The sequence below is a fragment of the Vigna umbellata genome, chromosome 4 (genome assembly GCF_029865625.1).
Source record: "Vigna umbellata cultivar VRB3 chromosome 4, Vumbellata_1.0, whole genome shotgun sequence".
NCBI lineage: Eukaryota > Viridiplantae > Streptophyta > Magnoliopsida > Fabales > Fabaceae > Vigna > Vigna umbellata.
This window is the reverse complement of record NC_142168.1, coordinates 45,823,395-45,844,774: the sequence shown is the minus strand read 5'-3', so window position 1 is coordinate 45,844,774 and position 21,380 is coordinate 45,823,395. Positions and strand designations below refer to the sequence as shown.

Genomic DNA, 21,380 nt, shown 5'->3' with positions numbered 1-21,380 from the left:
AAGAATCAATTTGAAGGGTACTTTTTAATATTTGGCATCTACTTAGCATTATTTCTAACATTAAAGAAACTAATTGTTTAGATTTTTCTATATTTGGGATTATTTAGGAGAGAAGGTAATAGTTTAAGAATGATAATGATTTTTTGTTTAAATTTTCTCTCAATTTTTATTTCTTTTCATATTTTCATTCCCTCTAGTTACACGATTTAAGCAACAAGTCACTACAAATAGTAATTTTTCTTTTTTGGTTTTAGAAGCTTATTTTAGGGGAAAATTGTTACAACAAGAACTTACACTATTTTGATGTTGTACACTGCAAACGGTAAACTGTAAACTGTAAACTCCAAACTCATCTTGTGCAAAGAACTAAAATGAACATTTGAGGCACACATATCAAAACCAAAAAAGTGAAAACCTTTGTATTGACACTAATGGAAGGTCATTCGTATAGATGCTAGAGGTGAGATGGGTGAGTCATCACTGCCACTTTGAGAGTCTCCTACCCATGCATCTTGGACTTGAGCTGCAAATTGCAGATTCCACAAAACATCCTCATTAGAGGGTCTCTCTGCTGGTTCTTTGACTAGGCACCTCACACAAATTTCCATCATTGTCTTCAACGATTGATCTAAGCACACCTTGCGAACTGCTGGATCTATAATGCTCCTCCTAGCTTCACCATCAGCTGTTATGCTTGCTTGCAACTATTTCATGATCCAAAGTGGAAACAAAATCATAAAAGTTCAAATTAATGAAAAGTACTAAGGTTAATTGTGCTTTTAACCCTTCATGTACTATCCTTCAGGTATTGAGAAAGAGCAACATTAAATTAAGTCATATTGACAAGGTGTAAAGTAAAGTTGTCAATTTAGCACACGTTAAGGCTGAATAGCATTGTTTTTTCCTATATTTGTAGCAATGATTCAAATGTAATCAAATATGATAAATTCATACTAATGGGAAGCATACATAGGCTTGTTTAGACATATTAAATTGATATTGTTAATGGAACTTTCTGTAATCTTACAATTGAATCATTTATTTTGATAGCTTTCGGGCATGAGATTGTAACTCTGAACTCTGCTTATATTCAAAAGAAAAGTACCTTTTCTGTTCATAACTAATTTATATCTTAAATTTTCCTCAGGGTGATTGTTTTTTGTTTTACATTTGATTAATATCTGTGAGATCATGTGGAAATATACTATTTTTTTTTATGAGTTAGCACCACATTCATCTTAGTAATCTAAGTATAAGTTGAAAGTCTTACATTGAGTATAAAAATTAAGAAAGTTGAGTGGTATATAAGAAGAACAAGACATATAAACATAAACTTTTAAGGTTTGATGCTGGATCAGGAGTCTTTTGTATGGACAACTCATACCTCAAAGGTAGTCAATCTCTCCAGTTTATTCCAGTAAAAGATTTCCAACACTTATCAGGATGTCTACTGGATCATACCAAAGTCCTCTAATTTTGAAGGTTTAAAGGGTTAAAAAGAAAGTAAAACTGGAAAGTATTGAATAAACCAAAATCTCCTTCATTACCAGATCCTTTAAAGTGTCCACATTCCTTGATTTTATTGTCCTTCCTAGAATGAGTTCCAGCAGGATTACTCCAAAGTCGTATACATCAGACTCGTCTTCCTGTTTTACACTGCAACAACAGCATGTTTTGAATCAATGTCTTTCATAATTGTTTTCGCATCAGTATCACGTGATTTTTTTTTTCATGCACGTAGAAAAATAAAGCAAGATGAATCCTCTTTTCCATTAACAGAAGCTGAGTACATGTAGCTCAAAACCAAGTTAAATTTCCCTCACTCACTTTTTGTTAGTGCTAGGACTTTTGAGTTCTCTAGAATGATTACCTTGTCCAACCTGAAAGAATAAGCAGGGTTGAATAATAACTGAAGTCAATTTTATCAAGCAAAATAAAAGGCCAAACATCATGGTAGAACATGATTTATTTTCCTCGGAAAAGAACATAAAATAATCCATACCTTCCTCATGAGAGATAACAAAGGCAGGTCATAAATTTTGATTTTTGCAACAAAATTTTGGTCAAGTAAAACATCTGTGATTTTGAGATTGTTTGAATATACACCAGGAACAATTCCTGCATGCAAATATTGGATGCCTTTTGCTACTCCAATAGCAGCTTCTATGCGTTGCGTCCATGTCAGTGATTTTCTGTAGTGCCTATCTGCCACATAACAGGTTAAAGAGATGGTTGTGAGAAATGCCATCATTGTGACTGAAATATATGGTTTAAAAAGAAAAAATTTATTGTTAAATTTAGAACATCATCAAACTGATATACATATATTTTACTAATAGAATTTCATCAAGAGAAACTTCCATATCCATTCTATTTCTTGTTGGAATGATACCAGTTTTACACTCTATTCGAGAAACAAGTTTTTATGAATCACCTGAAATCCAGCTCTTGAGTGTGCCATTAGGAACATACTCAAACACAATAAATATGCTGCTGACACTTGAATCGTCCAAATAACATTCAAAGCAGTGTCCAAGAACACTGACTAAATGACGATGTCTGTATTTGAATATCTGCTCTATGTTATGCACAAAATCTTGAGTGCTGAAGCTTTTGGTGATTTTTACACTTCTAATGGCAACAAGTAAACCATCCTTTAGTTGACCTCTGTGCATCTGAAGCACATAAGAAAAAGATATAATTTTATGATGAAATACAAATCAAAATTACTTTCTTCATGCAAGCTGATGGGTATGTTATGACACGAACATGTATTAGCCGCAGCATATTTGTCAAGAAACTAGTGTTTCATAACATTTTAAGCTAGAAAATAGATTCATTCCTTAATATGACAACACTCTCCCCTGAATCTTAGGCTCAAAGGAATAGTTTTCTATAATCAACATAGACATTATAATTAAAACAAGTGACGTACCTTTCCCTGAGAACCTTCACCCATAAAACAAGCCGAGTCAAAGTTGTTTGTAGCTGCTACAATCTCATCCAGTGAGAAAGCTCGATAAGGAGGCAGATCAACTGTTCCAAACTTCATTGTTTGAGATATATACCCTTTAGTATGGTAAAAATAAATAATTGTCATCTATCTTTTATATGTAAGGATAGAAAGGAATTTATAAATCAAGTTTAGTTGTTCTGTCTGATGCAATTAAACATATTTTTTTGAAGTCCCAGTGCATGTAATTTTCTTTTCTATTCATAACCAGAGTTTCACTTTCTGCTATACTCCATTAATGAATGCATTTCAGAAATAAAATTTATAATTATTATTCCGCATGCTCTGTTCTAAATTCTTGTCATCCTGATCTTCTAATGTTTGTTACAGGAGAATTTCTGATTATTTGAATATCAAAGGCTCAAGGATGCCACACAAGAACAAAACCAAGTTGCAATAGTTTATATTTTCATTGAGGCAAGAATTGAATAAAACTCAAGTTTCTAATGTCTAAACTGAATCACCCAATTTCCTTCCAATAACAAAGTTTTAAAAATGTATTGTTATTTTTTAAGGTGATAATATAACTTAGGTACTCTGTCTGCACACATACAAATAATTCATGGCACCAATTAACAATTGCATGTGAGAGTTTTCAAGATAATATGCAAGTTGAAAAATGCAAAAAATTGTATAAGGAATGTGTCTGTGTGCACACACATACAAATGTATGCTATTCAGAGTGAGGGGGTTACTTGCATCAGAGAGTAACTTAGAGGTATATCCAGAAGCTGCGTTCTCAGATATTAATTTTGTTGGAGGAGGATCCTTGGTTTTTGTTTTGACATTTCTTCTTCTGATAATAAAAAAAAGCAGTGCAATAATTGCTACTCCTCCAAAAGTTCCACATACTATCCCAAGGGAGAGAACTGCCTTAGATACTGGTTTGTGCTTCTTTCCCTCGGGTACTACTCCCACAGCTATGGCTTCAGTGTGGCAAAAGGGTAGTGCATGCTGATTTTGATTTGTCTCTTCTAGACAATTTCTGGCATACAAGACAGTCCTATCATTGGCATTTGACATTAAACATTTTGGTAAGATCCCAGTCAAAAGATTTGAGGACAAATCCACTGCTTGAAGTCCAGAATTGCAAGACAGATTCTCCAAAAGCATTCCTGTTAATTTGTTCCCAGAAATGTTGAGATAAGTAATAGAAGGCAGTGACATTAGTGCTAGTTGAAACGGTCCAACAAATGTGTTTGCTGAGATGTCAAGTCTCTCAAGTTGATAACATGAGCTCATTTCATCAGGGATGCTGGACCTGAACTTGTTGTTTCTTAGTACTAGAGTAACTAGTTTGTCACCAAGCTGGGGAAACCGGGGTCCAAAACCATTATCATCCAATTCCAGCACTTGGAGATTCGTCAAACGGTGCAGATCAGGCACTGGACCGTAAAAGTGGTTATGAGAAAGTGAAAGAATTCTCATATTCTCCAAGCTACTCAGTGAATCCGGAAGTGAACCATTGAACAAGTTGTGTTTCAAACTTAACACAGTTAAGGCTGGAAAGGAATCAAACCATTCAGGAAGATGGCCAGAAAACATGTTGTGATCTAGAATGAGTGTTTGGAGATGTGACAGTAACGAGAGCTCTGGAGGGATGGAACCATATAAGAAATTTGAACTCGCATTGAAAATTTCCAGTGATGACAAATGAGAAATCTTACCAGGCAATGGACCCCATATGCCAAGAGAAACCAAAGTGAGGACTTTCAGACTGGGAAGCCTAACCAGTGTTGTGAAAAAGGAATTTATTGAGAAATTTCTAGCGAGAAGTGGAGATCTTGTTTCACCAACAATGTGCAGCTGGGTTATGGTGCCATCATAGCAAGCTACAGTGAGAGAAGATGTTGAATCTGTGCTGCAAAAGTCTGTGTTGTTGTTCCAGCTGCTTAAAACAGCTGGAAAGTTCAATAGCCGTTGAATTCTTAGGAAGGTCTGCGAGTGAGAGGATTGCAGTTGCTCCGAGTGAAAGATTGAAAGTAAAACTGTTACCAAAACCAGAAGCACCGAAAGAGGAACCCTATTTCCCATTACAGACAGAGGAGTTTTTGTTATACTCTAGTTTGCTCTAGATTACACTCTTTCCAGAACTGAAGCTTCCTTCTCCTTCACATCCACAGGCAGATTCTGCGCAATTCCAAGAACACATGAATAAGAAAGTGGCAACAATATGTTCAATTGAAAAAAAATGGTTTATTACAATCTTTAATGAACGAAATGATTTGAGTCAATTCATTACATCTCATTCTTTTCAGCCAAATTCAAGCTCTGAAGAACAAGCAAATCAAACAAACACACAAGAACTAAAATAGAACGAAGAAAAAAATCAAATTTTTTTTCTGCCATATATTCAGAAACTCATCTATTACAAATTTCCAAAACTTGCAGTTCACATAGAAACAATTTTTCCAGGTGTAACCGTTTCTCTACACACCAAGACAAACAGGGGGCACGGGTTGTGAAAGAAAAATGGAAAAGCCAAAACTCACTCTGCATCACTTCACAAACCAACAGCTCATAATTAATTAAAGAATGCATAATTTTCATCCATTTATCTTCTCTTTTGTTTTATGGTCATAAAGTGAAGTCATATATCTTCACAAAGAAAAGCAAAAGAGAAGATTCTCTGCAGAGAAGGTATATGACCCTTTATTCCTCACCATGATAGTTTAACACGCATGTGAGTATTGTTCATCAAACAACACTTTTTTGAGCATATGGTAATTCTTGGATAATAAAGTAAATATAGAAAAAAAGATCATAGGTTAAAAACTAGTCATAAATTAAAAATAATTGTTGTACAAAGTATAGAAAATAAATTATTTTCTTCCTTTTAAACAAAAATTCATAATAAGTTCGTATAAATGTTAAACAACTTTTTAATTACTCCATGTGGCCTTTAATACAAAGCAATGTAATTTCTATAAAATATTAACTCTGTCTAACGTTATTAAATGTTATAAACATTTAGAATAAAGTCTTAAAAAGCATTAGTAATGAGAACGAATATAATATATTAGTAAAATTCTTTCAAAGATTAATTAAATTAATCATGTTTCTCGAAATTTTGAGGTTAGATTTTATGAAGATGGGTTTGGACGAGAGTACGTACTGTATCGTAAACTTTGCCTTTGTTATCTTGTTATCGCACTTCAACTTTTATGCATGACCCTTTATTTTACATGTATATGCTGGTTTTGGCGCCTTTTTTTTTCTTTTGTTTTGTAACAGTTGGTGGACGAATCAATCAGCCGCTTTTGTATAACCGTCTAATCATTTATGGATATAAAAAGCAAAGAGTAAAGTATACAAACAAATCTACGGAAGATTTTATTTTTCCGATTTTAGCTGTTTCTAAGATAAAAATATGTTTTTGATAATTTCAAATATTTGTTTTGAACTTTAATTTGTTTAGTTAAATATATTTTTAGTCCCTAAACTATCAAACGGATTTGTTTTTAGTCTCTCTTTCAAAGTAAGGTACATTTTAGTCCTCCCCCTTAAAGAAACCTTAATTTTTGGTCCTCCAAAACTAACACCGTTAAAAATCAGCTGATGTGGCTAACGTCTGGCCACGTGTGTTCACAGTTTTCCTTCGTATCTCTTGCCACGTGTGATTGCATGTTTGATGACATGTGTTAAGTGATTTTTTTACGCGAATGAAATTAGGATTGTTGTACTTAGAAAATTAGGGATTTTTATACGCGAATGAAGCTAGTTAGGGTTCATGTTCCTTCCCTCAATTTGCTTTTGCGATTTATGTGGCTCCAGTGTGTGTGCATTGCGTGTCAAAGAAAGTGTCAAAGAAAGGTGATTCAAAGAAAAAGGTAATTATCTAGTTTTGGTTTACTGTGGCTTGTTTGATGTGCATTGTGTGTAAATTTTTCATTTTACCATGTAGGAAGAAATGGTTTTTGACGTTTCTCTGCATCACATGGGGAAGTTCATGAAGAATAAGAAAGTAGAATATGTGGGAGGAGAAAGACATGTTATAAAAGGAATTGATCCCGACATGTGGTCTTACTTTGAAGTAGTGGGATTTGTTAGAGAATTCAAGTATGATGCAGACTTCAAGCTATGGTGGAAGGGGTCGAAACAAAAGGCCATGAACAACCTCAGAATACTCAAAGATGACAGTGAAGCAATGTTGTTGGCTAACTATGCAGAGGAAAATAACGATGAGGTTGAAATCTATGTCCAACATCTCCAACCCAATTAGCCAGTTGAAATTAACTTTCTTACTTTTGGTGAAGAGGCACATGAAGTACACATACAAGAGATGGAGGAAGAGGTTATTGTGGAAGAACAACATGGTTATGTTGTTGAAGAAGGTGACACAGTGGAAGTAGAAGACGTCCTAATGGATGACGAAGAGGAAGAGGGGAATGTTGAGGAAGAAAATGTAGAGAGGGGTGAGGAACAACCTTATGTTCATGAGGAAGAGGAAGAGGAAGAGGAAGAGGAAGAGCAAGAGCAAGAAGGTAATGTGGTTGAGGGCGAAGTGTTGGAAAATGTGGACGATAGTAAAGAGGAAAGAATGGCAAATGATGATGATGGGTTTGGGATGGAGAATGAGAGGGTGGAGGAAGAGATAAGAAATATCAATCCTATTTTGGATAGGGGGAGTAGAATGAAAAAGAGGAAGAAAACTGTTAGGAGAAGAATCCAAGATAGTGAGGGGTCATTTATGATTAACGAAGAAGTTGGAGAGCATGGGATAAATGAAGATTACAATACAGATGAGTTGTCTTCAAATGTAGATAATGATGAGCCTGTGAGTGAGAATAAGAGGCAGTTTCCAAAGTATAGAGCAGATGATATGACCAAGAGCTTCAAATTTAAATTGGAGATGGAGTTTAAGTCTTTGAAAGATTTTAAAAGTGCGCTATAGGATCATAGCGTTTTAAATGGAAAAGAAGTGAAGTTTGTGAAGAATGATTTGAAGAGAGTGAGGGAAGTTTGTAAAAAGGGATGTGGTTTTCTAATTATGGCTAGCAAGGTAGGAGGGGGAAGAAGATCATCTGCAAGACTGGTTGCACAAATTGTAGGGTCTCAAGCTAGTAGCAATTGAAATTGTAGTGTAGCCATGTGACTTTTTGTAAAGAAGTATTTAATGTACTGAATGTGACTCACTTAGACAGACCATTTGTAGTGGGCACAATATTTTGGACCACTTTTTTGTCCTGTAGTAGCACATGCAGTGTTAATTGAAGTAGACTGGGACCACTTTTTGTACCACTTTATATATTTGAATGCAATGTTCAGTTTTAATGTTTAGGGACCACTACAATGACCACTACAATTACTTTTTTGTTGCTGAGTTTTTATACATCACAGTCCACACACCTCTCTTCAACTTAAATACATCACAACACAACCACAAAGCTATACCTAATAAGCTAGGCTCATACGAAGTGAAAAAGGGTTGCAGTTGGAACAAGAAGAAGGCTTTGTACCAGTTTCATTTTCTGCTATTCCAGCAGCTTAAAACTCTTGTTTTAGAAATCATTTGACAGCTTCCATATTTATTTCGCTAAGTGACTTGGGAAAATTATCTTGAAGCAATTCCAAGTTCACATTTCAAAATTCAAAATCCTCTTTACTGATACACCACCAATTATATGTTTAAACTCATTTATTTCAAATCACAGCAATAATCTTGATACAAATGCACATAACACAAACATAATGTCATAATTGAACTCAACTTCAAAGTTCTACTACATCACAACATTATCAATCTAATTACAATTTATCTTGAACACAAACATAATACATAACATCACTGTCAATGCCCATGACAATACAAAGAACACCAACATCATTTTGAAAATTTTCTTCTCTTGCTCTAATTTCCTCTTCAACTTATCCTTCTTCTTCCTTAGATCCAATACAGCCTTTTCCATACAGACTTCAACTTCTCACTCTTCCTTTGTAAGCTTCCTTCAATTTCATAATGTCCTTCATCAACCCATTCAAAGTAGTTACAGCTTGCATTACTCTGCAAAAGAAATTACAAATCAGTAATACAAACTTCATCACAATAAGTTAAGCATTTTTTGTCACTTACTGCCAAATTTCTACATCTATAAAATAGTCTCCCTTTGTTCTTCAATGTAGTTGCCTTCAACACCAACAATCTTTCCCCACAACCACACATTTTTGAAGCTAAGTGTGAGGAGGATCCACATGTTTGGGACATTCCTGGAGCAATGCTCCTTCGCGTGCAACCAATTCCTCCATTGTCTGCTTTCATTTCCCTTCAACAGTGATTTCGAAAGTAAATCAAGAAAGATCCCTTTAGTCCCAACCAAAACCCTATATCCCAAATCCATCCATTTATTCAGACGAAAGAGAAATATGAACTTACGTGACCAACTACACCATGCTCAAGAAGATGAAATCCAACCTTTTGCTCTTCAACCTCCTTTCCACCTTAAATGATGATCTCATCTTTGCTCTTCACCCTTCACAACACACTTTGAAGATAACTTTACCAATCAACCTAATAAACCAATATTCTCACTTTACATTAAAAAATACCAACGTGGCAAGATATACGAAGGAAAGTTGTGAACACACGTGGCCAGACATTAGCCACATCAGCTGATTTTTAACGGTGTTAGTTTTGGAGGACAAACAATTAAGGTTTCCTTAAGGAGGAGGACTAAAATGTACCTTACTTTGAAAGAGGGACTAAAAACAAATTCGCTTGATAGTTTAGAGACTAAAAACATATTTAACCCTAAATTTTTAATAAGTCTTAACTTTAATAGATTGCCTTAACATATAAACACTTATGTGCTTCCTAATTCTCATTTTGAAATTATTTAGGTTTGGCCATAAGCTTCTAAGCTTGTTAAAAAAAATAAATTTGTGCCAAAAGTTACATGTTGCATTGATTGTAGAATTAGATCATCTAAAATGTGTTAACGAGTATGATAAATTAGTTTCATCGTTATGATAAAATAAAAACAAAAACAAAAACAAAAAACAAACAAGAAATTAAATGGTAAGAAAAGAAGATTAAACTATCAAAAAGATTATTTAAAGAAAAGTACTAAAGTAGATGCACAAAAACAAAAATTACTAAAATATAAAGGTGGTGTTTCTTGTCTTTGGCAATCTTTGAGCAAATGGGACATTAAGACCATTCTTTTAGCATCACTCGCAAGACTTAAGTTGTTGGAAAGTGCAATAAAATGCACAAAATAGAGAGCAAAACGTTCAAAACAGATTCACCAATCGAACTAGTGGTCGTGGCCAAATGCACGCAATTTCAACACTTTTCTAAGCTCTTTTTGGTACTTTTTTAGGCCTTTTCTTAAAAGCTTTTAGTACTTTTTTTTCCATTCTTTTTTTAGCGCAAAAAAAGACCGCCACACACTAGAAATAGATATGATATTTTGATTTTGAAAGCTCAAAGAACAAGAAACATAAAGTAGAATAAAACCTACTAGAATCAAAATAGAGTTTGAAACTTCAACAAGCCATAAGAGAAATGTTTTTTTATGGACTTACCAATGATCTAATGGCAACTATGAACCCAAAACTGTAAAGATAAGACACTTAAAGGCATGTATATGAATGATGCGGTTTAGAAATCCAAGTTGTACATATTTTTTTGTGATTTTTATAAGCTCAACTAGGAGAAAGTGACATAAAAAGGACTACACATGACTCTAGACAACATAGATGGATTTAAAAAGCAAAATGATCCAAACATATGATACGATTGAATGGAAAATATGAAGAAAAGACTCAAAAAAATATAAGAACATAATATCCAACACATTTAGGAGCATTTAGAAGGCACAAAATAGTAGTAAAAACAACCAAAATAAAACAAAAAAAATTGATAGCAAATGATGAAAATCATAAGATAGCTTCAACAAGACAAGATTAGAAAAACACAAGGTAACACGAAAATAAAATGATAGATAAAGGACCAAAAGACTTAGCTCTTGAAGAACCTAAGATCTTGATAGCAAATGATGAAAATCTCCTTAGTAAGGTTGGGCTAAAGCTATAAGAGAAAGTCATGGTGAAGGGTGAAGGGTGAGTGTTTGCGAATGTAAGACCTGAAGAAAATAGGGATTTTAGAAATAAAGTTTTGTTAAGGCTTGAGTATGTTTTCTTTTAAGAGTTGATATGTCTAATAAGGTGTTATGTGTGAATATCTTTGTTAAAACATACTTATGTTATTTCTTTGGTGTTATTTAATAAAGTTTAAAACATGTTTTGGTATGTTTGTTGGATTGTGGTATGTGTATTATTACTAAAGTGATGTATTGCCTTATTGGTAGATATGGGTGTTTAGGATTAAATGGGTGTGAGTTCAATTCCTAGGAAGAAAGCTTAACAAAAATTTAGATTTTTAATTGTATTTTTGGCTTAGAGGCAAAAGGGTCTTTTTATCTTTATTAATTGGTACAAAAATTAAGTTAGGGGTGTAGAAAGTAAAACAATGCAAATTAAATAAAATAAAATGAAAAGATAAAGGTGTGAACGTGGAAAAGTATAGATTTGGATTTAAAAGTCTATTATTTTAAGTGAGGGAATATTAGAGATAGGGTTTGAGTGATTTATAAAAACTAAGATACAGGGAGACGGGTGACATTTGTTTTTAGAAACCGTACATAAAAGAAAAGAAATAGAGATAGAGGAAAGAGACATTTTTTGGGAGAGATACAAAGGAGCTGTAAAAAACCTTAGTGTAAAGGAAGATTTGTAGTGGTTTGGGTTGTAGATAAAGCCCTAGTATTGGCCAATGTATGATAAATCTTACCTTTGTTTGCTTGTTGTTGTATGTTATATGTTCTTGAATATCTTAATTGATAATCCTTGTTTTGATGCATGTGTACATGATTTTGGTTATGATTATTTGTGGTTATTGTTGGGTAAGGGTTCGTGTATGGATGGAGCTAGGGTTTATGTAAAATTTGTGTTGGGTTTTCCCTATGAAAGTATGTATGATTTTGTTAATTTATCCCATAATGGGTAATGATGTTAAGAGAGACAAAGTTATGATGTTTGGGGGTTTTACCATGCAAATATATGTTATAAAGATGATATGATAATCATATGTAGAATATTGGGTTGTTTAGGTTATAATCTGCATAATGATGGGTTTTGGATCATTCAAGTAATGTAATGAATGTTTTAGGGTCTGTTCATGAGGGTATATGAAGTCTGAATACATGCATGATGTGTTGGGTATGTTTGCTCGTGATCTAGGTTTGATGTATGAGTGTTTTGGTGGTGTTAACCTCTTTTTTTATGTAGGTTTTAGACCTTGTGGTGAGCCAACATCTTGGAGGTAGTATCTTAGGTGAAGAAGGCCTTGTGGTAAGCTTGAGGTCTTGGTTGAGGACAAGAAGACAAGAGAGAGTAAACACTTGGTGAGAAAGAGTGATTTAATTGTATTTCTTTACCTTGTAAAATTGTCTTTGCCTTTCTTTTAGATTTGTAATATTTGGCCTTGTGAGGATGTGTCCTAACAAGAACATTGAACTTTGATTAATTACGTTTTGTAGTTGAGTGTGAGGGAACCAAAGTTCCTTCCAACTTCACCATTAGGCTACATTGATTAGATTTAATTACTTTCCTTAATTGTGGTAGCTTAGTGTGTGTTTACTTGCATTTCAAGTTTAAATCCCTTTCAGAAGTAGGGTACAAAAGGAATTAAATTTAACTTTGGCTAAGAAAGACTTGGTATTTAAGTAATCCTTAGTGATTCACCTCTCTTTCTTAAAAGTGAGCTTAAGATCCTTTTGTCTTCTAAAGTATCTTAAGGAATTTTATTTGAAATACTAAGTTTGTTTGCATAATTCATTTTCGAAAATCTTAAAAATGTCTAGGATTATTTGTGAAAATTGATTTTCAAAATGCTTTTGAAACAAATGAGTTTTAATAGTAGCTTGCATTTAATTCATGGTGAGAATGAGCTACATTATAAAATTAAGGCTGACCTCCCATTCTTTTGTGAAAATACTAGTGCACTATCATACTAGCATGGGGCAAAAGAATAGAAGAGCTTCATCCATTCTTGGTTAGGCATCATAAATATCATATACTTAGTTTATGCATCTCTAGGCTTGTAGGACATATAAGTGAATGATGGAATCAAAGACAATCTAAGGCTAAGAGAGGTAGATTATCTCCAATTCAAGATTGGTGTGACTTGAGAGCATGCATGAGAAGAAAATTTGTTCCTTCTTCCTTTGTGATAAACCAAGAGCAAATATGTGAGATGAGAAAACTCATTAAAAGAGAAAAAACTTTTCTAAAATTTGTAGAAGGGTTCTTTGAAGGAGAAGATGAGTTTAAAGAAAAAGTGAGAAAACTATTGAGTGACAAGAGAAAAAGAGAGATTCAAAGAAGAAGAGATGAACAAATGAGAGAGATAAAAAATAGAGAAAGAGTTGAAAGAAAATAATATCTTGTTACCTTAAAAGAAGAGCTTAGAATTCTTAATGAAAAATAAGAAAAAGTCCAAGAGAAATTAAAGAAGATTAAGAGAAGAAGAGAGGAAGACAAGAGAAGGAAGAAAAAATAAAGAGAGAATGAGGAGCATGAGAAAAGAGAGAAATAACAAAGAGAGAAAGAAGAGCAAGTAAGAAGACAAAAAAAAGAGAAAGAAAGAAGAATATAGTATGAAGAGAAAAAGATAAAAGAAAAGAATGAGAAAGAAAAGAGAGAAAAAAGAAGAGATTAAGAGAAGAGAAGAAGAGGAAGAGTTATTAAAAACCCCTACCACTCCTACCATTAAGTTTGAGACTAAGATGATCAAGGTAGTTTTCCAATCCTTGCACTTTTCTCAATACATCTAACCATCTTTCATAACTCCAACTTTTACTTTTGAAAAATATTCAACTTCTTTTTCACCGCCCACTATTTTTAACTCCTCAATTTTTTCAAATCAAACTTTAAGTTAATGTTACCTTCTAGAATACAATTAATTCAAAGTCAACATAAACAATTTTTTGGAGTAGACCTTCAAAGTTTTAATGTAAATTCTTTTGGAATTAACATAAGGTCTTCTTCAAATCTTTCATCTAGATACATGTTGTTTGTGGCTCATGAGATTATTGGATTTGTGTTTGATGACACTTACATATGGATCTTTAATCTTGGTGGAAAGATACTCAAATTAACCAATAATAAAAAAAGGGTTTTTTTCATAAAAGAACATGAAGATTTGAGGGAAAATCCTTTTCAAAAGAGAGGGTATGATGACATATCCCTAAAAGTTGGCTCTTGTATTGAAATAGATAGTATTTCAAACATATACATCCAACATAAGACAAATAAAAGCTTCAAGATGCTCTTATTCTTCAATACCTTGATCATTCATTTAATTTAAGGTATATCATTCTTAGGAGTTATATTCGTCATTTATTCACTATCATAACACTTATTATAACTTGTGTTATAAGATGGGTATTTGACCCCAGCGAAAAAGAGACATAATGACTCCAAAGAAGATGAGAAAGTTTGCTTTAGCCCAAGTTGAAGATTTGAGAGCAAATCCTTTTCAAGAGGAAGATGATATACCCCCTAACCATGGTCAAACATCTACAAGAAGAGTTGAAGTCGTCTATAAAGATAGTCTAAACTCTACCTTCTGAACCACATTTGGAGCCATCATGGAGCATAGCTTGAAGTAATATAGGTTTATTTAGGCCATGCTTTTAAGGATTTTAGGAAACACTCTTAGCCTATAATTAGAGGTGTCTCCTCTCATGTATTCATCTTGAAAGTTTATTAATGTTATGTTGCCCAAATTTGGCCACACATTTCCTAGATCAAGACTAGAGCAACCTTAGAGGTCCTTCTAGTCACCTTCCTCCTTGAGTTGACATCACTTCTCTTGGAGCCACAAAATACTACACCACCACCATTATATCTCCTAGAGGCCATGAGCTTCTACTCCATCCACACCTTAGCTCATCATCCTTGAACCATTTACCACCACATTTACACACCATATATCTTCAAGGAAACATCCCTCCATGCACATCTCCTAGCTTTGGCCCAACCTAGCATAAGGAGGTTGTTATTGTATGTGGTTAAATGTTAAGCTAGTTTTGTACAAGTAACAAAATGTTGAAGATAGATATTAGGGATCTGATTAGTTAATGCAATAAATGGTTATCTAGTCAAGGTTATGTGATTTTCTATGAAAGTTATTATGTACAACATTTATAGTGGTTATTAAGAATAGATTTCATCAGATTTATTGATGTAGTAATTGTTTATGTAGTCAACATTATGTGGTTATTTGTTAAGCTGGTTATATACAACTGACAAAATGCTTAAGATGAATAATTAGTTAGTGTAGTAAGTGGTTATCTAGTCAAGCTTATGTGGTTACTTGTTATATTCCTTCAGTACAACAATAAATTGCTCAACATGTTACAAATTGGTATAAATTCTTGGTTTAATGAGTAGTTATCCACAACAAAATGCCTAATTGTACTGGTCTTTTTGCACAAGTAGAAACATCATTTCAATTGCTCTCATATCTTGCTTTGTGGTTAGTTCTTATAATCATTATGTACAACTTCCACAATGATTAAGTTTGAAATATTTGATCACATTTATTGGTACAGAAACATCGAAACAGAAAACCTTGAAGACTATAGATAAAGTGTGCACAACATCAGGAGTGAGACAATGATGCAAAACCCCTAAACCTTCACACCTAGAAAAACCTACAAAATCACCTATTAATGGGGAGCGAGACAAAACCAATGTCACCGAGAGAAGAACAATACCAAGAAAGGCAAAGATAGAACACCAAATCCAACAAATCACCGAGAGAAAAACAAAACCAACAAAGGCAAAGATAGAACACCAAATCCAACAAAGAAGGTATAACACCAAATCCAACAAAGATTAAGAGTAAAAATAAAGTGGGAATGAAAGGGGCAACCACGAACATCAAATAGTAAGAGGGAAAAAAATCTAGCCTAAAACAAAAGTTCGAACAACAAGAAAGAGAAAGAAAATAAATTCCAGAAAATGATATTTTTTTCCACTTTACCCTCAATTATTGTGCATGTTTTTTTCCAAAAGATGAGCTGGAACCATGTCAAATAAGTGTAAAGTACACATGGACGTGTCAAGGTACTACTATTCTCTTTTAAACGAAAGTGTGCCTTCAACTTTTCAAAAGTTTTTGGGTGGTTTAAATGATTTTCTAATCCCTTATTGCATGGAAGAGAAGAAGGCTCTACCATTATATATATCCATCAAGAGGAAGTCAAATATATTTCTAGTATTGAAGGAATTCAAAACACATGTAAAGATTGAAATTAAAAAAAGAATCAAATACTTGAGGATAGATAAACAAGGAGAATATGTAGACATGATTTTTGTTTTAAGCAGTCTACACGCAAAAAGGTATTACAAGAATTTGTTCTTCTACATACACCTCAACTTAATGGTATGGCAAATGATAGAACATGATCTACATTAAGTAGTGGCCATGCTTTTTTGGGAAAAAACAATTAAAATTGCTTATTACATGATAAATTGATCACCGTCACTAGTTATAGGTTTGAAGACACTAATAGAGACATGGAATGAAAAATCGGCTAATTATTCTTCATTGGATGTATTTGATTGTCCTATGAACATGATGCAAAATTCTTAAGTAAGAGCAAAATTGAATCTAAAATCCAAGAAACGTATATTTTTGGACTATGTTGACAATGTAAGGGGTATTGCCTGAGATCCCACTGCCCATAAGATTGTTGTTAGAAAGGATGTAATTTTTGTAAAAAATAAACTACAAAATGAGCATATAGATGGTAGCTTTTTAAAGGATATTACTATAATACAGATAAAAAAGGAAGCCTTCGGACAATTCTTCTTAGTCAAAACAGGACCATGAAGAAGAAGAGCCAAATGAAGTTAGTATCGGAGGACTTTGCTGATCAATAGGAGAAAAGGTTAAACCATCTTAGCACTCAAAGTTTGCTATAAAAAGTCATGATGTGTATTGTCTTCTAAATGAAGATGTGCGTTCAACTTTTCAAGAGGTTGTGGGTGGTTCAAATGTTTTTTTTGTTGGTGGTACAAATAATGTGTATTGTCTTCTAAATGAACTATATATATAATTTAAACCCACCTTCATTTAAAAGACAATATATATGATTTGTCAACCAACCACAAGCAAATGCAGGTTACTTTTTAACGAAACATTCACCTTACTTTTGCTCTTGAATTGGTCAAGCCAAATTCAATAAGTAAAATTTATGATTATATTTATAAGATAAAAAAAATTATAATATAATCAAAATAAAAATCCTAAATACCTTGACAAAATTTACAACCATCCTGTACACAATAAATTAGAAACATAAAACCTGTATAATGAATTCCGAAGGATAACGTATTATCATAAAATTAATAAATGTTTGAAAGTTGATTTTACAAAATCATTATTATGAGACAAGCATGTTTTCTAAGCATAGGAATTCAGAAAGCACTTGAGGGTGAAGCATCGCCTCATTACTGTATCATTAATCACGCCACAAACCCCCATCCCCGAACAACATACCCAAGATAAGACACCACTTGAACACCACACCATTCACTTTCATCTCATGAACTTCGGGAAAAAGGATAAAATATCTGGTGTTAAATCCTACGAGCAAGCCGTCAAATGAACTTAAGGGCTTCTACCAAAACATAAGTGAACATTAAATCATTCACACTACATAAAGATATTGGTGGTAACCTAATCGACCTGTGACAAGGATATTTGCAATGCCTACTATGTCTTATTGAATAAATTATAAAAACTAACCTTTCCAAATCAAAATTCCTTTGATTTAACATAGGTTACCTCATTAAATGGCAAAGTATATAAATCTTATGTGTCTTCAGAGGGCAACGTTCCAACGCATGAAGGGCTATTGCAAAAGCATGGCAACCCCTTTGACCTTTTCCTGATTTCTCCATAGCTAAAAGTAAGCTCTTCATCTACTGGGATATCTTTTGAAGCAAAGAAGCATAGGCGGGGCAACAAAGCTCCTGAACTTCTAACTAGCTTTGTGCTTAAATTACCACCATCACATGAATGATTTACAAATCGTGCAATGTTTCCTAATCTTGTCGCATCAATATTTAATCTCAGACATGCCTTTCCAGAAGGAAGATGTTCCCTTACAACTAAAAGAGCTGAAGAGAAACGACCCTGAGAAGCCAGTTCATCATAGTATTGATGTCTCCTCTGGGCTTCCTTCGTTGTCAAGAGTTCACCTTTTATTACACAGGAAACCAAGATTTAAGTTTACACACGCATGAGGGGATTAAAAACAGCCATGCATAAGAAACAACTAAAAGAGTGAAGAAAGTATCAGCGACAATGACTTTGAAACAGTAGAAAATAGTATCACGAGGACAGAAAATATGTTTGAGTCGAGTGTGGGAAGGTAAATTTAACAACACTAGATAGTATTAACTTATCTAAACGAAAATTGGTACCAAAAACTCACTCAGAGATCATGCTCTGTTCGGGTTAGGCTTCACACCTTTAAACCTTTTAGATGGCTTCAAGCACTAGTACCGTTACAACTTTTATGTGGTAGAAAACAAATACAAATGTTTCATACACCTTACCAGTAATCTACCCTCTTCCCCAAATGAAACAACACAAGTTTCAAAATCTACTACACAAACATTCATAACCTTATGACAAAACTTCCTAACAGTACTCTAATTTCCATTCAGTAAGCGAACTAAAAATACGAAAAACAAGAACATGTAGGAAACTAAATCAAGATTCTCCTCATTGTTTTTCTATTTTTAAAGCAAGTACGTTATTAAGCTTCTACAATATACACAAAATTTTACCCCTCCTACTCCTAGTCAAATGATTTTGCAGGTTGAATCATGGTTTTGACAACCTTGTTCTCACACCCAATTGAGTTATGCTATGGAATGATAGTATCTTGTATTGTTGAGAATTCCAATCACAATAAAACATAAACTATCTTAGACAATCAACCCTCTCCTAGCACCAATTTCATAAGAGTGCAACCAAGATATTGCATACAGGATACCAAGCTCCTACCCACTATTTGTATCTTCTGAAACAAACAATTAATGAACTAAAAAGTAAAAAAAAAAAAAAAAGAGTTACAAACTTCACATCTACATAGTAACCTCTTTCTCAAATTACTAAAACATCATTTTCCTCCCTTTACCAAGGCCTGGAGACTCACTTTCTGAACAATATATAACCATTTTTTTCTGATACCATATTATCATTAAACCTCCTGGTCTCCTAAATGTTAATAAATAATCGTACACACATAAGTAAACTCACTACATGGTTCAAATCCAAGGAATGGAAGCACCTAAACAAAATGACTATGAAAACCAAAAGGAAAAAATTATATTCACCTTACTTTTCCCCTCTTTTCATATACTTATCAAGCATAATAAAATGCAAATATTCAGTCCCACAAATAGTTGATAACCTAAGGGTCCAACCTAATACCATAAGTTAATGAGAAGATCTACCTAATCAACAAAATTCAAAGACAACCACCCTCAAATACATAACATAAATAAGAAGAATATCCTTAAAATCACAATAACTAACATTTACTTGAACTGAAATTAAAACTGCACAAAGGACAATAACAACTTTCTTCTCGAGTTACATTATTAATTTTCAGTAAAAAGTCCCACTCAAATTTTGAGAAAATTTAAGTTGAAACCCTCAACTGTCTTTTTATATTGTAATAAAAATCAAATCCGGAGAAAACTTAAGCTGGTACTCTTAACTGTCTTCAGTCCTAAGCATAAGAAAACTCTAATTTTAATTGAAGATCTAAACTAAAATCACATAATAGACTTCATGTTAGATTTGTTAATACTTTTAGAAAACAGTCTACCACCATAATTTCAGCAACAAAAGCATGGAATTTTGGGCTATGCAACCACAATTGTAGCTGCACTGGCTCGAGTCGCGCATGCTCCAAATGTCAAGGATCACAAGGAAACCATGATAGCAACTGCAATTTAAAACCTTGGTCGAGACCTACCAGTTAACTCTGTCATTTTAAGATTAATATCATTATTGGAAACACCAGAGCTGGGGTGGCCTGTGTGAGCACAATTATGTTAAGTTATCAAAAACATTAGTTGCCACGACAAATCTGTGTTCCACAATTTTGTTAAGTGAACAAATCAACAGTTATCGCTATAAAAATCAGTTACCACAACTTTATCATATTAACAACAAAATTAAACTTGTATAAAAATAATGTATACTAAAAGCAATTATTAAGAGAGGTATCACCGTATATTAGATTAGATGAATAAATCACCTGCATACTCAAACACAAACTCACTTTTCGCGATTAACTGATCCGCATGCAACCCCCATCCTTTCCTCCTATGCCTCACAATCTTCACCCTCACCGCCACCCCATTCCGTGTCAACCGGTTCCCACACTCAGGCCCACACCAGCACCCGGGCCCGCACTCTCTGCCAACGTCATCCAGCCCATCCAGGCCAGCACAAGGACACTCACCGCCATCGCACGCCTCGCACTCGCAGCCCGACATGGCCCGGCCCTCGCCATCGACGAAGCCCACTGACTCGGCGCTAAGAAGGCGAGACTGCGCGGAGGGGGAAACTGCCGAAGAGCCCCAGGGCTGGCGCAGGAGGGAGAGTGGGGAGGAGAGAACGAGGGATCGCGTGTAGAGGAAGGGCGCGTATGGGTGGGAATCGACCGTGTTGAGGAACGGAATCGGAAGGGTCTCGAAGGTTCTGGAGGCGTCGGAGGCGCGGCGGATGGTGATGGTGCGAGAGAGTTTGAAAAGTGGCTTGCAGGTGAGAGAGACGTTGGCAAGTTCTGAAGGGTTAAGGTAGGGTAGCACCAGCTCTGCGCATTGTAGCAGAGGAGGCTCTCTCGCGTTGCAGCGCTTTGGGGGACCACTTTCTTCCGCCGTTAGCATTTGTCGTTCATGGACTCTACCATTCAGATTCACTTGCATATATAGTTTTTCTTTTTTAACTAAAGGGTTAACTTTCCAAAAATTGAAATTACTCTTTCTTTCAAACTTTCGCTTAATTTACTCACCAAACTTTATAAATGTACGAATTTAATCTTTTTAACTAAATTTTGTTGAGTTTATTTGATATTTCAAGTACGTTTCATGATAATATTTGAGTTGTTTACATTGTTTGACACATTTTTGCTTCTCACTAAGAAATGTGTTTGAAACATCAAATAAAGTTAATAAAATTTGGTTAAAATGATTAAATTTACACATTTCTAAAGTTTGGGACTAAATTAGTCCAAAATTTTGAAGAGTGACTAATTTCAATTTTCAC

The 21,380-nt window shown here is 34.1% G+C and overlaps 2 protein-coding genes across 7 annotated transcripts; both read right to left on the bottom strand.

Moving 5' to 3' along the window:
• Window positions 1-222: 222 nt before the first annotated feature.
• LOC148200371 (putative inactive leucine-rich repeat receptor-like protein kinase At3g03770) lies at window positions 223-5,655 on the bottom strand. Of its 5 annotated transcripts, none has more exons than XM_088114203.1 (9): window positions 5,256-5,442; window positions 4,681-5,143; window positions 3,709-4,605; window positions 2,936-3,069; window positions 2,435-2,675; window positions 2,003-2,205; window positions 1,828-1,880; window positions 1,548-1,656; window positions 223-704 (listed from the first exon to the last, which is right to left on the bottom strand). In XM_088114203.1, exons 2-9 carry the CDS (start codon window positions 5,045-5,047, stop codon window positions 429-431), a joined length of 2,280 nt encoding a protein of 759 aa, XP_087970329.1. In that variant the 5' UTR covers window positions 5,048-5,143; window positions 5,256-5,442; the 3' UTR covers window positions 223-428. The 5 variants fall into 5 exon arrangements, 4 of the variants coding, with proteins under 4 accessions (XP_087970329.1, XP_087970327.1, XP_087970326.1 ...); XR_015786237.1 differs by adding an exon at window positions 1,385-1,470 and having other exon boundaries at window positions 565-704; window positions 3,709-5,143; XM_088114201.1 differs by lacking the exon at window positions 5,256-5,442 and adding an exon at window positions 5,506-5,655 and having other exon boundaries at window positions 3,709-5,143.
• Window positions 5,656-17,396: 11,741 nt separating this feature from the next.
• LOC148200370 (histone-lysine N-methyltransferase SUVR3-like) lies at window positions 17,397-21,055 on the bottom strand. 2 transcript variants are annotated; one of them, XM_088114212.1, is made up of 2 exons: window positions 20,368-21,055; window positions 17,397-18,289 (listed from the first exon to the last, which is right to left on the bottom strand). In XM_088114212.1, the coding sequence occupies exons 1-2, from the start codon at window positions 21,038-21,040 to the stop codon at window positions 17,901-17,903; spliced, it is 1,062 nt and encodes a 353-aa protein (XP_087970338.1). In that variant the 5' UTR covers window positions 21,041-21,055; the 3' UTR covers window positions 17,397-17,900. The 2 variants fall into 2 exon arrangements, with proteins under 2 accessions (XP_087970338.1, XP_087970339.1); XM_088114213.1 differs by having other exon boundaries at window positions 20,392-21,027.
• Window positions 21,056-21,380: the final 325 nt, after the last annotated feature.

Excerpts from the sequence above, each read along its gene's own strand:
- LOC148200371 (XM_088114201.1), bottom strand. The coding sequence starts at position 5,047 with ATGGGAAATAGGGTTCCTCTTTCGGTGCTTCTGGTTTTGGTAACAGTT. Across the intron at positions 1,881-2,002 it reads TGTTATCTCTCATGAGGAAG|GTTGGACAAGGTAATCATTC; the intron begins GTATGGATTATT and ends TTATTCTTTCAG. Across the intron at positions 705-1,547 it reads TGGACACTTTAAAGGATCTG|TTGCAAGCAAGCATAACAGC; the intron begins GTAATGAAGGAG and ends ATCATGAAATAG.
- LOC148200370 (XM_088114212.1), bottom strand. The coding sequence starts at position 21,040 with ATGCAAGTGAATCTGAATGGTAGAGTCCATGAACGACAAATGCTAACG. Across the intron at positions 18,290-20,367 it reads GTTTGTGTTTGAGTATGCAG|GTGAACTCTTGACAACGAAG; the intron begins GTGATTTATTCA and ends GTGTAATAAAAG.